General features: G+C 43.3%; 1 protein-coding gene across 2 annotated transcripts in view; it reads right to left on the bottom strand.

The window, feature by feature from the left end:
* Positions 1 to 1,086: 1,086 nt before the first annotated feature.
* CHMP3 (charged multivesicular body protein 3) overlaps positions 1,087 to 13,804 on the bottom strand; it is a 42,535-nt gene continuing 29,817 nt past the window's right edge. For both annotated transcript variants that reach the window (XM_070429652.1, XM_070429653.1), the window contains 3 exons: positions 9,401 to 9,522; positions 8,010 to 8,124; positions 1,087 to 1,603 (listed from right to left, as the gene is read on the bottom strand). In XM_070429652.1, the coding sequence (XP_070285753.1) occupies positions 1,458 to 1,603; positions 8,010 to 8,124; positions 9,401 to 9,522 (383 nt within the window). In that variant the 3' untranslated portion in view covers positions 1,087 to 1,457. The remainder of the gene's footprint in view (positions 1,604 to 8,009; positions 8,125 to 9,400; positions 9,523 to 13,804) is intronic.

A 13,804-nucleotide genomic window follows, 5' to 3' on the forward strand; every position in this document is an offset into this window, starting at 1 on the left:
AGCAATAAAAAGAAATGACCTACCAAGCCATCAAAAGACATAAAGAAAACTTACATGCATATTAGTAATGGCAAAAAGCCATTACTAATGTAACAAATGTACTTCTGTGGTGTGGGATGTGAATACACAAGTGGGAAGTCTGTGCATGGGTTGGGGCAGGAGGTATATGGGAATGCTGTATTTCCCAGTCATTGTGATATGAACCTGAAACTGCTCTAAAAAATGTTTACTTAAAAAACAAAGTGGATCCTGAAGATAAAATCAAGAGTAATAGGATGGTCCCTGGATTCAACATTTCCATTTTGCATGACGAGACTACGGCCTCACTGCAGCGACATCTGAAACTTCAGGATTTCTCTATACAATCTACAAAAACCAACCTGTGATGAGTGGTTGGGTTTCTTCCCGTCTGGTTTACTATACATAGGACTGGACCACAGGGATCTGGGTTGCATCCTGTGCAAGGTGAGCTCTTTTTCTTATTTGTGAAGACTGAGTGAGATCACGTGTCAAACGAAGAGCTTTATAAACTGTCAAACACAAATATAAACTGCTCCTGAATTATTTATACATGTAACACAGGAATATTTCAGATGTGTGAGAGTTGATTATAATGCATGGCCACACCATGTCTCTCCCTGGTCAGCCCTGGCTTAGAGAAAGCACTTATGGGTAGACCCATATCCCATGCACCCAAGACAATCAGCTCAAAGCAGGATCAGGCAATCTGAAAAAGTCCTAATCTCATCGCTCTTTGCACTGGATACAACTTGCAATGGGAAGGAAGGGAAGAAAAGCCCACCTTCCCTCCCTCTACATATCCTTCAGGACGTTAAACAGCCACTGAAACAGGACAAAGGGTCATAATCTCCAAGCATCTTTTTAGTTAAACAGATGGCAAAAAGCGCACAGTGGCTCCCACGCTACGTCTGTGAAGGCTGGGGAGAAGCATCTACAGGGGAGAAGCCCTTCTCCTGAGCTTCCAAGTCTTATGCTCTCTTTCCAAATTACTTCCATTATGAAATAATTTGGAAGAGCAAACACCTGGAAAGTTCATTGCACATGACAACCTAAAAGGAGACCAAGTGTTAAAGCAGACATTTATTAAAATCCATTCATATAGTGTTTTACAGACAAAAAAAATGTAGAGTCCTCCATATCAGGCAATGAACTCTATTCTCAGAAGTGTTTTGCGAGGAGACCAAATTCTTTGCCCTACCTCCGAAAGGATTCTTCTGTTTCTACTCCTGTAAATGATGCATTTATTATAGCACGTCCCCAGAACAATCCTTTGAGACCCCAAAACCTCTGCAGAGAGTGAAGAAAACCTTCTCCAGAATGCAAAGCTTCCTCACAGAGGTGTAGTGCAAGAGATACATAAATAGCGGCCGTTCAGCGGAGTGTGCGCACACCTGGCGGGCGGTCCATGGAAGAGCTTCGGGCACAGCTGGGCGGCCCTAGCTGCGGAGTGTGGCCAGCCGCGACTGCATGGCCTCCAGCACCTCCTCCTCTTCCTCCTCCTCCTCTGAGGCAGCCGTGGCTCCTGGAGGTTCAGGCTCTGGAAGGGCATCAGTCACTTTACTAGGTGCTTTGCCCAAGGCCCCTGAAAAGAAACAGGGAGCAGATCAACAACACATTGGCTTAGCCATGGTCCATCCTCTTCCCGCTTTTCATGCCAGGGTCAGTCTGACAGAGAAGGGGCAATGAAACAAGCTGTTTTGGTGAGGTTTGGCTCATGATGACAAATGTGCAAATACCAACTGTAATGACACCAAAGTCGTAATAACCATAAAGATTTTGATTTTAAAAATTTTGGTTCTGAATGAACAAACTGAACTACCAAGCACAATAGGGACAGACTCATAAAAGCAGGCAAACAGATCTGGTGGCAGGGGCAGAGGCGATGGAGGGACTAAGGGAGAGAGAGAGAGAGAGAGAGAGAGAGAGAGAGAGAGAGAGAGAGAGAGAGAGACACCTCATGGACATGGACACCAGTGTGGTGATAGTGATTGTGGGGGAGGGGGTAGGAGAGGTGGAAGAGGGCACAGAGGAGATAAATGATGATGAAAAAAATAAAATAAAATAAAATAAAAGAATTTTGGTTCTGAAGCTCTTGATCTAAATTCCTAAACACTATTGAATACTTAATTTTCAAGATTCATGAAGATTTCAAATCTAACTAAATTATTTCTAAATCTTCAAAAAATGTTTTTCTGGAATATGGAGTAACTACTCCTCTCTCCCCCAACAAATTAAAACAAATTAATAAACAAAAATTAAATCTCACCAATTTTATATATATTTATCAAACATAAAACTCAGAAAATCCAGAAGTAAAAAAAAAGATTAAAAACTCAACTTCTGATCAAGATGGCAGAGTAGATGCTGTACTCACCTCCTCCCACAATCACATCAAAACTACAAGAGAATTATAGAACCATCACTGAGAACCCCCTGAAGACTAGCTGAACAGAATTCACACCCAGCTGAACTGATGTGAAATGGGCGGATCTCACAAGCACGGTGTGGCAATTAAGAAACGGAGGGAACCGCTAGCCAGTGTGGCTCAGAGGTTGAGCGTCGACCCATGCAGCAAGAGGTGACCGGTTTGATTCCCAGTCAGGGCACATGCCCAGGTTGCAGGCTTGATCCCCAGTGTGGAGCTTGCAAGAGGCAGCTGCTGATTGATGTTGATGTTTCTCTCTCATCGATGTTTCTATCCCTCTCTCTCTCTCTCAAAACATATTTTTAAAAAAGAAAAGAAATGGGAGGGGTATCTCGGCTGCAGAGGTCCCCCTGGAGAGTGAGGGAACTCAGCCACAAACCAGACTTTCCAGTGCTGGGAAGGGAAGTGCCCATAATATCTGGCTGTGAAGATGAGCAGGGGTTGCTTCTGAGAAACACGAAGGGCCACTAGAGACTGAGGTACTGATTGTGTGGGGCCCACACAGACTGACTCGTTCACAAACTCACTGGCTCTAAGTTCCAGCACAGGGGCAGTGGCTGGAAAAGCGTCAGGGACATATGGGGAGGAGGGGCATGTGGGAAGGAACTAAACTGACTCATTTCAGGGAAAGAGCTGGAGGGATAGGGGAGAAGGCAACTCTCCCCAGGGGTTGATACTGGAAGGTACCAAATTTGTTCTCTCGTTTAAATTGAATAACAACACCGCTCACCCTGCCTTGGTGATACCAAAACCCTGCCCCACCCAAGTCCCTTGCCTGGTCTGAGCCCCTTCCAGCAGCTCTTTCACACAAGCAGCCCACCTAAGCTCTATTTACAGACTTTCCCCTAAATCTGCACACCTCACATGAGTAGTGGGCGCCACAGACTTGCACTGCAGACTTTTTCAAAGGTCCACAAACCCCACACATGTGATGGCTGGCTCAGCATGCATTGTCTCCTAAGACCAGCACAAGTGGTAAGAGTCTCCACATACACTGTAACTCCTATCAGGTGGCCCCAAGCCTGACATAAGTGGAGCCAGTTGTGGCCTATGGAGTAGCTCCAACTAAGCAGCCATAGCCAGGCAGGCACGCGTCGCAGCTGGCTGAGCTCACCTCGTAGTGCCCAGCATAGGGTCACAAGCCTGGCACAAGTGGCAGCCAGCCTTGGTTCAGTGTGGCCTCTCTCAAACACCTCCCAAACCAACACAAGTGCAGATCACTTTAGCTCCTACCAAGTCGTCCCAAGCCCAGCACAAGTGGTGGCTGACCTTGGCCTGCACCAGAGCCACTCCTAAGAGGCCTCACACCCAACAAACCTAGTGGCCAGCTTCAGATCAGACCAGAGTCCGAACCAAACGGCTCCACCACTGACACACCCTAGGGTCAGACTTGGCTGGCCCCAGAGCCCACCAAAGTGACTCCAGCTCTGTGGGGTCAGCCCTGCACCACACCTCGTCCATTATACTGGCGGCAGCACTCACAGCCAGTCAGCCTGAGGGTCAAACCAAACCGCGGACATGCTGGCAGCATTCGGGCCTCAACTACAACCCACGAAGGGGACCTGAAGCACCTGGCTTAGATGACCAAGGAGACTGTGTCAATGAGCCACACAGGACACTTTCTATGTAACTTCACTCTGTCAAGACTGGGAGACCTAGCAGATCTACATAATACACAGAAACAAACACAGGGAGTCAGCCAAAATGAGGAGACAAAAAACATGCCCCCAAGGAAACACTAGGACAAAACTTCAGAAAAAGAATTAAAAGAAATGGAGACAAGCAATCTACAAGACACAGAGCACAAAACATTGGTTATAAAAATGCTCAATGAATTTGGGAGAAAAATAGATGAACTCACTGAGAACTTCAACAAAGAGATAAAAACAGAAAAAAGGATATAGATTGAAAATATATTTAAAAAGTCAATAAAAAATTAAAATAAAATAAAAAATAAATAAAAAGTCAGAACTGAAAAATACAGTAACTGGAACGAATATACTAGAGGGAATCTACAGCAGATTAGATGAAGCAGGGAAAGAATATACTAGTGAGAATCTATAGCAGATTAAATGAAGCAGAGGATCAAATCAGTGATCTGGAAAACAAGGCAATATATGCTGCCAACAGAGACCCACTTTAGATGGAAAGACACACACAGACTGCAAATAAAGAGATGGAAAAAGGTATTTCATGTAAATTTAAAAAAAGCTGGGAGTAGCAATACTTATATCAGACAAAGTAAGACTTTAAAACCAAGGCTATCATAAAAGACAAAGAGGTCATTTCACACACAACAGGCGAGATATGGAAGCCACCTAAGTGTCCATCAATACATGACTGGATAAAGAAGATGTGGTACATACATACAATGGCCATAAAAAAGAATGAAATCTTACTATTCACAACAACATGGATGGACCTGGAGGGTATTATACTAAGTGAAATAAGTCATACAGAGAAAGACAAATACCACATGATTCCATTTATGCGTGGAATGTAAAAAACAAAGTACATGAACAAACAAAACAGAAACAAACTCATAGATACAGATGAGAGAAGGGTTGGGCAGATGGGTGAAAGTCATTATAAAGTATAAACTACCAGTTATAAAAATAGTCACAGGAATATAAAGTACAGCATAGGGAATATAGTTAATACTATATATGTGCCCTGGCCGGGCAGCTCAGTTAGTTAGCGAGTTATCCCAATACACCAAGGTTATGGGTTTGATCTCTAATCAGGACACATACAAGAATTAATCAATGAATGCCTAAATAGATGGAACAACAAATCAATGTTTCTCTTTCTCCTTTCCCTTCTCACTAACAATATCAATAAGTGAAATTTTAAAAAATGTATATATGTATGTATTGTGTCAGGTGGGTACTAGACTTATCAGGGTAATCACTTCAAAGGGATACAATTGTCTAATCACTATGTTGTATACCTGAAACTAATATAATATTATATGTCAACTGTAAGTGAAAAATAACTTTAGGAGTCGACCAAGATGGCGGCGTAGGTAAACACCGGAGACCGCTGCCGCAAACAACCATTTCAAAAATACAACTAAAAGACTGAACGGACATCACCCAGAACCACAGGAAGGCTGGCTGAAGAGAGACTCTACAACTAGAAGGAAAGAGAACAGCAAATCGAGGCTCAGAGGCGGCGCAGTGTGGAAAATACAAAGGTACCGAGGTGCGCGCGAAAGCGGGCTGGTGGCTGAGGGCACGGTTGTCGTTTTCTGTCGGGAGTGAGTCTCAGACTCTGGGCTCCAGATCCGGGCGAGTCTCTAGGGACCCAGACTCAAACGGGAGAAGCGGGATTACCCGGCATCAGTTGGAACCTGAGGGCAGCTTTCTCTCCGAGGTTTGCAGCGGCTGCCGGGGTTCTGAGAAGCAGAGCCTCTGGGAACGGGACTGAGCGTGGCCATAACTGCTCCCTCCGCCCGCCCTGTTGATCCCGCCCCGCCCAAAGCCTGCGCACAGCCATTTGCCGATCGCCTCAGGCAAAGGCTGGATTAGCGCCTCCCCAGAAGACAGACTTTTCCGCACAGCTGATTCCTATAGCCAGTCGGCCTGAGGGTCAAATCCCTCTAGTGTTAACTACAACAATTAAGGCTTGGCTAGAACAAGACTGCGCACAGAGACCACAAGGGGGTGCACCAAGAAAGCATAAAAGATGCGGAGACAAAAAAACATGACAGAAATGGAGGATATGGAGCTAAGAATCGCAATTTTGAGGGCTTGCCATAAATTTGTGCAGAACCTCACGAAAACTAATGAGACCCTCGATGCTACGATAAAGAAATTAGAAAGTAAGCATACACGGACTGAAATAAAGAATATTATACCCAATAGCAGACCAGAGGAGTACAATAATCAAACCAAAGATTCGACAAAAAACACCCAATTGGAAAAGCAAAATGAAAAAAGAATCCGAAAGTGTGAAGATAGTGTAAGGAGCCTCTGGGACAGCTTTAAGCGGTCTAATATCAGAGTCATTGGAGTGCCAGAAGATGAGAGACAGCAAGATATTGAAAACCTATTTCAAGAAATAATGGCAGAAAACTTCCCCCACCTGGTGAAAGAAATGGACTTACAGGTCCAAGAAGCGCAGAGAACCCCAAACAAAAGGAATCCAAAGAGGACCACACCAAGACACATCATCATTAAAATGCCAAGAGCAAAAGACAAAGAGAAAATCTTAAAAGCAGCAAGAGAAAGAGGCTCAATTACCTACAAGGGAGTACCCATACGACTGTCAGCTGATTTCTCAACAGAAACTTTGCAGGCCAGAAGGGAATGGCAAGAAATTTTCAAAGTGCTGAATACCAAGAACCTACAACCAAGATTACTTTATCCAGCAAAGCTATCATTCAGAATTGAAGGTCAGATAAAGAGCTTCACAGATAAGGAAAAGCTAAAGGAGTTCATCACCGCCAAACCAGTATTATATGAAATGCTGAAAGGTATCCTTTAAGAAGAGGAAGAAGAAGAAAAAGGTAAAGATACAAATTATGAACAACAAACATGCATCTATCAACAAATGAATCTAAGAATCAAGTGAATAAATAACCTGATGTACAGAATGAACTGGTGATTATAATAGAATCAGGGACATAGAAAGGGAATAGACTGACTATTCTTGGGGGAAAAAGGGGTGTGGGAGATGCGGGAAGTGACTGGACAAAAATCATGCACCTATGGATGAACACAGTGGGTGGGGAGTGAGGGTGGAGGGTGGGGTGGGAGCTGGAAGGAGGGGAGTTATGGGGGGAAAAAAGAGGAACAAATGTAATAATCTGAACAATAAAGATTTAATTAAAAAAAAAAATAAATAAAAACAGATTATTTAAATGAAAAAAAAAGAAAAAAAAAAAAAAAAGAAAAATAACTTTAAAAAAGAACAGGGAAAAAAACCAAATAAACCTCATTAACCATCACTCAGAGATAACTATTATTTTTCTATAGATGTGACTTTTACATAAAAATGTGTATTTCCATAGGTTTTTCTCACATAAAGCATAGTGAACATATTTACATGTCACTAATATATTTATTTCTACATTACCTATCACAACTATAATGTATTCCATTAAAACATATATAACATACTTGACTTAACCAATATTCTGTTATTAGGCATTTAACTTGTTTAGAACTTTTCAATATTATAAACAAGACTACTACAGACATCCTTGAGTTAAATCATTCAGCCATCTTTAATTACTAGAGTAAACTACCAGAAGTCAATCTAGGTCAGTTAGTTAGAAATTCTATACCAATTCAAACTCCCAAATGCAGTTTTTGACACCAATACTTCACCTTTCACCTTTGAAAACTCTAGGAATTAAAAGAACTCTTTATTTCTGTGTCTTAAAAAAGATGTTTATAGATAATGTGCTTATTTTTCAAGAAATAACTTGCACAATCTAAAATTAAAAATGTAGAAGTAAGGAAGTTATAGCCTAAAGAAAAAGCTATTAGCTAATTTAGTGAATGCAGGAAGAATGGCCATAAAACGAGGTGAGAAGGGATGAATGTCAGGGTCATACCTGCTGTAATTTCAAACAGAATTTTGTCAATTTCCATTTCTGCTTCTTCTTCCATTTCTTCCTGGTCTTCCATGCTTTCAAAAGTGTCCTCCAACATCTCTTCTATGATCCCTGCCTAAACACAGAATAAACCAGGTCACTTCCAACAGTTAAATCTGTTCTCAAAAGATACCTTTAAGGGCAAGTGCCCAGTGAACTTCAGTGTCTCCCAGGCCAGTCCACCCTTCTGCGGGCTAACACACAAGACTGTTGGCCACAGGAAACCCTGGATGCTGCCCTCTCTGCCAAAAGGCAAAGGGCGAAAAGGAACCTCTTCTCCAAATTTAGCACTAAGCTTGGAGGTGGGCCTCTCACTGCTATCGGCAGAGCTTCACAAAGCACCCCACACTACAACGGCGGTGCTTGGGGAACAACTTGCAGACAGATGCCTGAGTGTCCCGACCTGTCTTGGCAAACACCTGCACAAGACACTTCCTACACCACTTCCTCTGAGGCAGCTCAGGTGATAAGGTCAGACAAGCCCAGATCTGCCACTTACTACCAACATTACTTGTAAGTTACTTGGCAACTTCAAGATTCAGGTTCCTCCTGTGTAAAAGGGGATAAAACACCTACCTCACAGGGTCGCTGGGTGGGCTTGAGAGGACAGAATGTGGGATGCACCAATGGCTGGCAGAGGGCTCAGTAACAACACCCTCCTGAGCCCTGTCCAGCAGCAAGGTCCTTGCAAGGCCCCAGTCCTGGGATGGCAGGTGTTCACTGCTTTCTAATTGGTTTTCAGCCTCTCCTTCTCTAGTCTAACGGGCACCAGCCAACCACAGCCCTCAGATTGCAATCAGTGTACTCTCTGCTTTTGTAAATAAAGTTTTATTGGAACACAGTAACTCTCAGTTGTTTACATATTATGTATGGCTGCTTTTACACTACAAAGCAGTGTTGAGTAGTTGTAACAAAGATATATGGCCCACAAAATAGAAATTACATTTAATATCTGGCCCTTCACAGAAAAAAAATTACCAAAAGTTTGCTGGCGAGGGAGGAACGACCCCCCATGCCAGCTTCTCTAACATTCCCCTGGAGCAGATGGAGGAACCTGGGCTCTTCTTGTCTCTGTATTCCTGTCGGAGCCTGTAAACCCCAGGTTCCCGTTCCCTGGGTCCCAACCTCCCCTGAGGTCTGGGTACACTTTCACTTCCTCTAAGGGGCACTCTGGCAATCTGACCCAGCCTCTGCCATGCTCAGCTCAGGTGGTTTCAACTGATATTAACTGCTGTTCCTCTGTCCTCAGTATCTGGCCACAGTGGTCTGCCCATTCCTGCCCAACCCAGCCCAAGCCTCTGCCACCTGCTGAGCATGACACTTCTCGGGATGCAGGGTTAGCCCCAGGTCACCTTCATCATCTCTTTGGACAGCTCCCGCATGGTGGCCTGGATTTCTGGGATCTTCACGAGAGTCTGCATGGCCTTCATCACTTCTGTGCTCTTCTGCAGGGAACCAGCCACTCGCAAAACCGCTGAAAGAGAAGGACTACTCAATAGAAGGGACCACAGGATGAAAAAAAGAGAGTAAAATGACAAGCCATTCTAAGGAAACAGTAGTATGTGAATTTCCAAAGCCATTAATGTATCTGCGGAATACACAAGGAACTGACTTTCCTAAGCTGTGTGCTACCTTGCTAACACTGAGCATGCACATCAACTGGCCAGTGCGGAGAGGGACCCGAAGGCCTGCAGCTGACCTTAGGGAAGGAAGCCGGCCAGGAGTGACCACGGCATCCAGGTGAGTCACACATGTGAGGAATAGCTCTGGACCTGGCCAGGGTCACACTGGAAAACAAGGCTTTAGGCTACCCACGTAGTGCTCTTTACAAACCAGCATGTGGACTACAGCCGCTCTGTGAGGAACCTGCTGCTGGATGTCAGGAAAATGAGAGAAATCAGGAAAAGAGACAGTGAGTATATGTGCGTGTCAACGTAAGATGGTTACAGTTCCTTGCTAGGGAAAAACTGTCTGTATTCTGAGATCATATGCATATCTATGTATCACATACCAATTCTTTTTTATCCATTCACCTACTGATACCTAGGTTGCTAATGATGTCCCAGTCAAGACCGTTCAACAGGCTTCGAGCACAGTGGAGCTGGTGGGTGGGAATGGGGGCAGGGACTTGCGCCACCGGGACATGAGGCTGCCCCTGTGCGGGGGGGGGGGGGGGGGGGGGGGTGTCCCTTCCTCCCCGTGCCCCCAGTGGAGGCGCACCAGGCACACTGCACTGCCCGCCCTGGGTCTGAAGGTGCGGAGAGGAAGGGAGAGCAGATGGGCAGTTAGGGGGATCATGCCAGGAGGGGAGAGCAGATAGGCAGTTAGGGGGATCAGGCCAGGAGGGGAGAGCAGTTAGGGGGATCAGGCCAGCAGGGGAGAGCAGTTAGGCAGTTAGTGGGATCAGGCCAGGAGGGGAGAGCAGTTAGGGGGATCAGGCCAGCAGGGGAGAGCAGTTAGGGCCATCAGGCAGGCGGGCAGGTGAGCGCTTAGGAGCCAGTGGTTCTGGATTGCGAGAGGGATCCCAGATTGGAGAGGGTGCAGGCCAGGCTGAGGGACCCCCCCCCCCCCCCCCCCGTGCACGAATTTCGTGCACTGGGCCTCTAGTTATAAATAATACTGCAATGAACACAGGGCTGTGTATATCTTTTCTTCGAATTAGTGTTTTTGTTTTCTTTGTGTGTATATATATATCCAGAAGTGTAATTGCTGGGTGGTATGACAGTCTATTTTTAGTATTTTGAGGGACTTCCACAGTTAACCACAGTGGCTGCACAAGAGTTTGCTTTTCTCCACATCCTCCTCAGCATTTATTTGTTGATTTAAAAAAAATTTTAATATATATTTTTATTGATTTCAGAGAGGAAGGACATCAATGATGAGAAAGATAATTTTTTTCCCACCAGTAGGTTCTAAAATGATGACATGATCACGATCTTTACTGACTGTATAGGTAACTGTATAGAGGTTATAGAAATATTCTTAATATGGCTGATTATTTTCCATTAAATAAAGCAAAGGAATACTATCAAAACATAGCTCAGTAAAGGCATTTCTATGGGAATCAAAGCTAAGGTGGGAGGAGTGTGAGAATGTAGCTTTCTGATTATCTAGGTGCTAAAGGGACAGGACTTTAACCTTTTAGAGGAACGACCCCCTTGTGCCACTCTCACTTCAATGCCAGCTGTGTGTTCTTACACACTATTTACAGCTGCATAAAAGCAGCATTCATAAGATTAACAACTAAAACTGAATATGAAACAAATGGAAACCATCAATTTGTTAGGGAGGTGGTTGTTTCTAACCCTTTAAAACATTTCAGTGTTGTATTTTGTTTGTTCAAGGGAAAATAATTTTATTGGAAAAAGATAATTATTATGCACTATAAAATTTGAATTTGTAAAACTTTTGAAGAAAAACATTTAAAACCACTAAATAAACACTACTATGGACAATGGACAATACATAACATAGATACATATTTATTTTAGAAGATTATTGCTCAGCAAGCCTTAAAAAAACTGAATTTTAATCTTTCATATGCTAGAAGACAGTTAAATGTTTAATGCCAAATAAAGAGAAAAGTCTGTTCCTGTTAAAATGACAAACTGTTAGACTGAAAAAAGCAAGCTGCATAACAGTCCCTGTGGTTACTGGTGGGTAAGAGGGCTGAGGCAGAGACAGGGGAATTGGTGAACATTCACTTTTTATTTTGTGTATTTGTTTATTGTATTGGCTGCTTTATACATTCTAGGATGTTTAGCAGCATCCCTGGCTTCTACCCTCTAAATGCCAATAGCAACATTCCTCCTTCCCCAGTTCTGACAACCAAAAATGTCTCAAATCTGCCCAACGTCCCCTGAAGGGCAAACCTGCCGCCCACTGGGAATCACTGACTAAGCCAGAAGAGCTACTGCAACTGGAATTAAAGTTACAGCAAGCCTACGTAACTTTTAAGTTAAAAATACTAATAAATTATTAAAAATGTGCTTTGATCAACAAATCAGTTTAAATTTCACAAATGTGATGTTTCACCTCAAAGATCCACACTTTGTACACTCACTTTCAAGTACTCCAATCAAAGCATGGAATGAAACAAAGCAAGAGAGAAGAAAATCACAACAGGTGCCTAGGAGAGGTGCTGCCCTGTCTGGCCCTCCCTTTACTGCCCCTCTAGACACTCTGCCCCCAGCACTCAAGGGCTTAGTGGCAAAACATTTATAGCATAACTTTTACTGTTTTAACTGTACAGTTTGATGACATTAAGTACATTCACGTTGTACACCATCACCACTATCTCTCCAGAACTTTCCTCAAACTTCCCAAACAGAAATTCTGTACCATTAACTTTTAACTTCCTATCTCCCTCCTCCCTCCAACTCCTGGCGCCACCATTACACTTTCTCTCTTTATGAATTTGAGTATTTTAGGTACCTGATAGGAATGGAATCATAGTATTTGTCCTTTTTTTAAAAAAAATCTTCATTGTTCAGATTACAGTTGTTCCTCTTTTTCTCCCCATAGCTCCCCTCCACCCGGTTCCCAGCCCACACTCTGCCTTTAAACGCCCCCCCCAATCCTGTCCTCATCCATAGGTGTACAATTTTTGTCCAGTCTCTTCCCGCACCTCCCACACCCCTTCCCCCCCTAGAATTGTCAGTCCACTCCCTTTCTATGCCCCTTATTCTATTATATTCACCAGTTTATTCTGTTCATCAGATTATTTATTCACTTGATTTTTAGATTCACTTGTTGATAGATATGTATTTCTTGTTCATAATTTTTATCTTTACCTCCTCCTCCTCCCCCTCCCCCTCCCCCCTCCCCCTCCCTCTCCTTCTCCTTCTCCTTCTCCTTCTTCTTCTTAAAGAATACCTTTCAGCATTTCATATAATACTGGTTTGGTGGTGATGAACTCCTTTAGCTTTTTCTTATCTGTGAAGCTCTTTATCTGACCTTCAATTCTGAATGATAGCTTTGCTGGATAAAGTAATCTTGGTTGTAGGTTCTTGGTATTCATCACTTTGAATATTTCTTGCCACTCCCTTCTGGCCTGCATAGTTTCTGTTGAGAAATCAGCTGACAATCTTATGGGTACTCCCTTGTAGGTAACTGACTGTTTTTCTCTTGCTGCTTTTAAGATTTTCTCTTTGTCTTTTGCTCTTGGCATTTTAATGATGATGTGTCTTGGTGTGGTCCTCTTTGGATTCCTTTTGTTTGGGGTTCTCTGCGCTTCCAGGACTTGTAAGTCTATTTCTTTCACCAGGTAGGGGAAGTTTTCTGTCATTATTTCTTCAAATAGGTTTTCAGTATCTTGCTCTCTCTCTTCTTCTGGCACCCCCATAATTCAGATGTTGGTATGCTTGAAGTTGTCCCAGAGGCTCCTTACACTATCTTCATATTTTTGGATCCTTTTTTCTTTTTGTTTTTCTGGTTGGGTGTTTTTTGCTTCTTCGTATTTCAAATCTTTGACTTGATTCTTGCGATCCTCTAGTCTGCTGTTGGATCTCTGTATAATATTCTTTATTTCAGTCAGTGTATGCTTAATGTCTAGTTGGTCCTTTTTCATATCCTCGAGGGTCTCACTAGATTTATCGAGGGTCTCACTAAATTTATTGGCGGTTTCTAGAAAATTCTTGAAAAACCTTATAACCGTGGTTTTGAACTCTATATCCAGTCATTTGCTTTCCTCCATTTCTGTCATTTGTGTCCTGTTTCTTTGTCTCTGCATTTTTTATGCTTCCCTGTGTTGGTAG

Source organism: Myotis yumanensis, unplaced genomic scaffold (genome assembly GCF_028538775.1).
Source record: "Myotis yumanensis isolate MYYU_CA2020_CCGP unplaced genomic scaffold, mMyoYum1.0.hap1 SCAF_11, whole genome shotgun sequence".
Taxonomy (NCBI): domain Eukaryota; kingdom Metazoa; phylum Chordata; class Mammalia; order Chiroptera; family Vespertilionidae; genus Myotis; species Myotis yumanensis.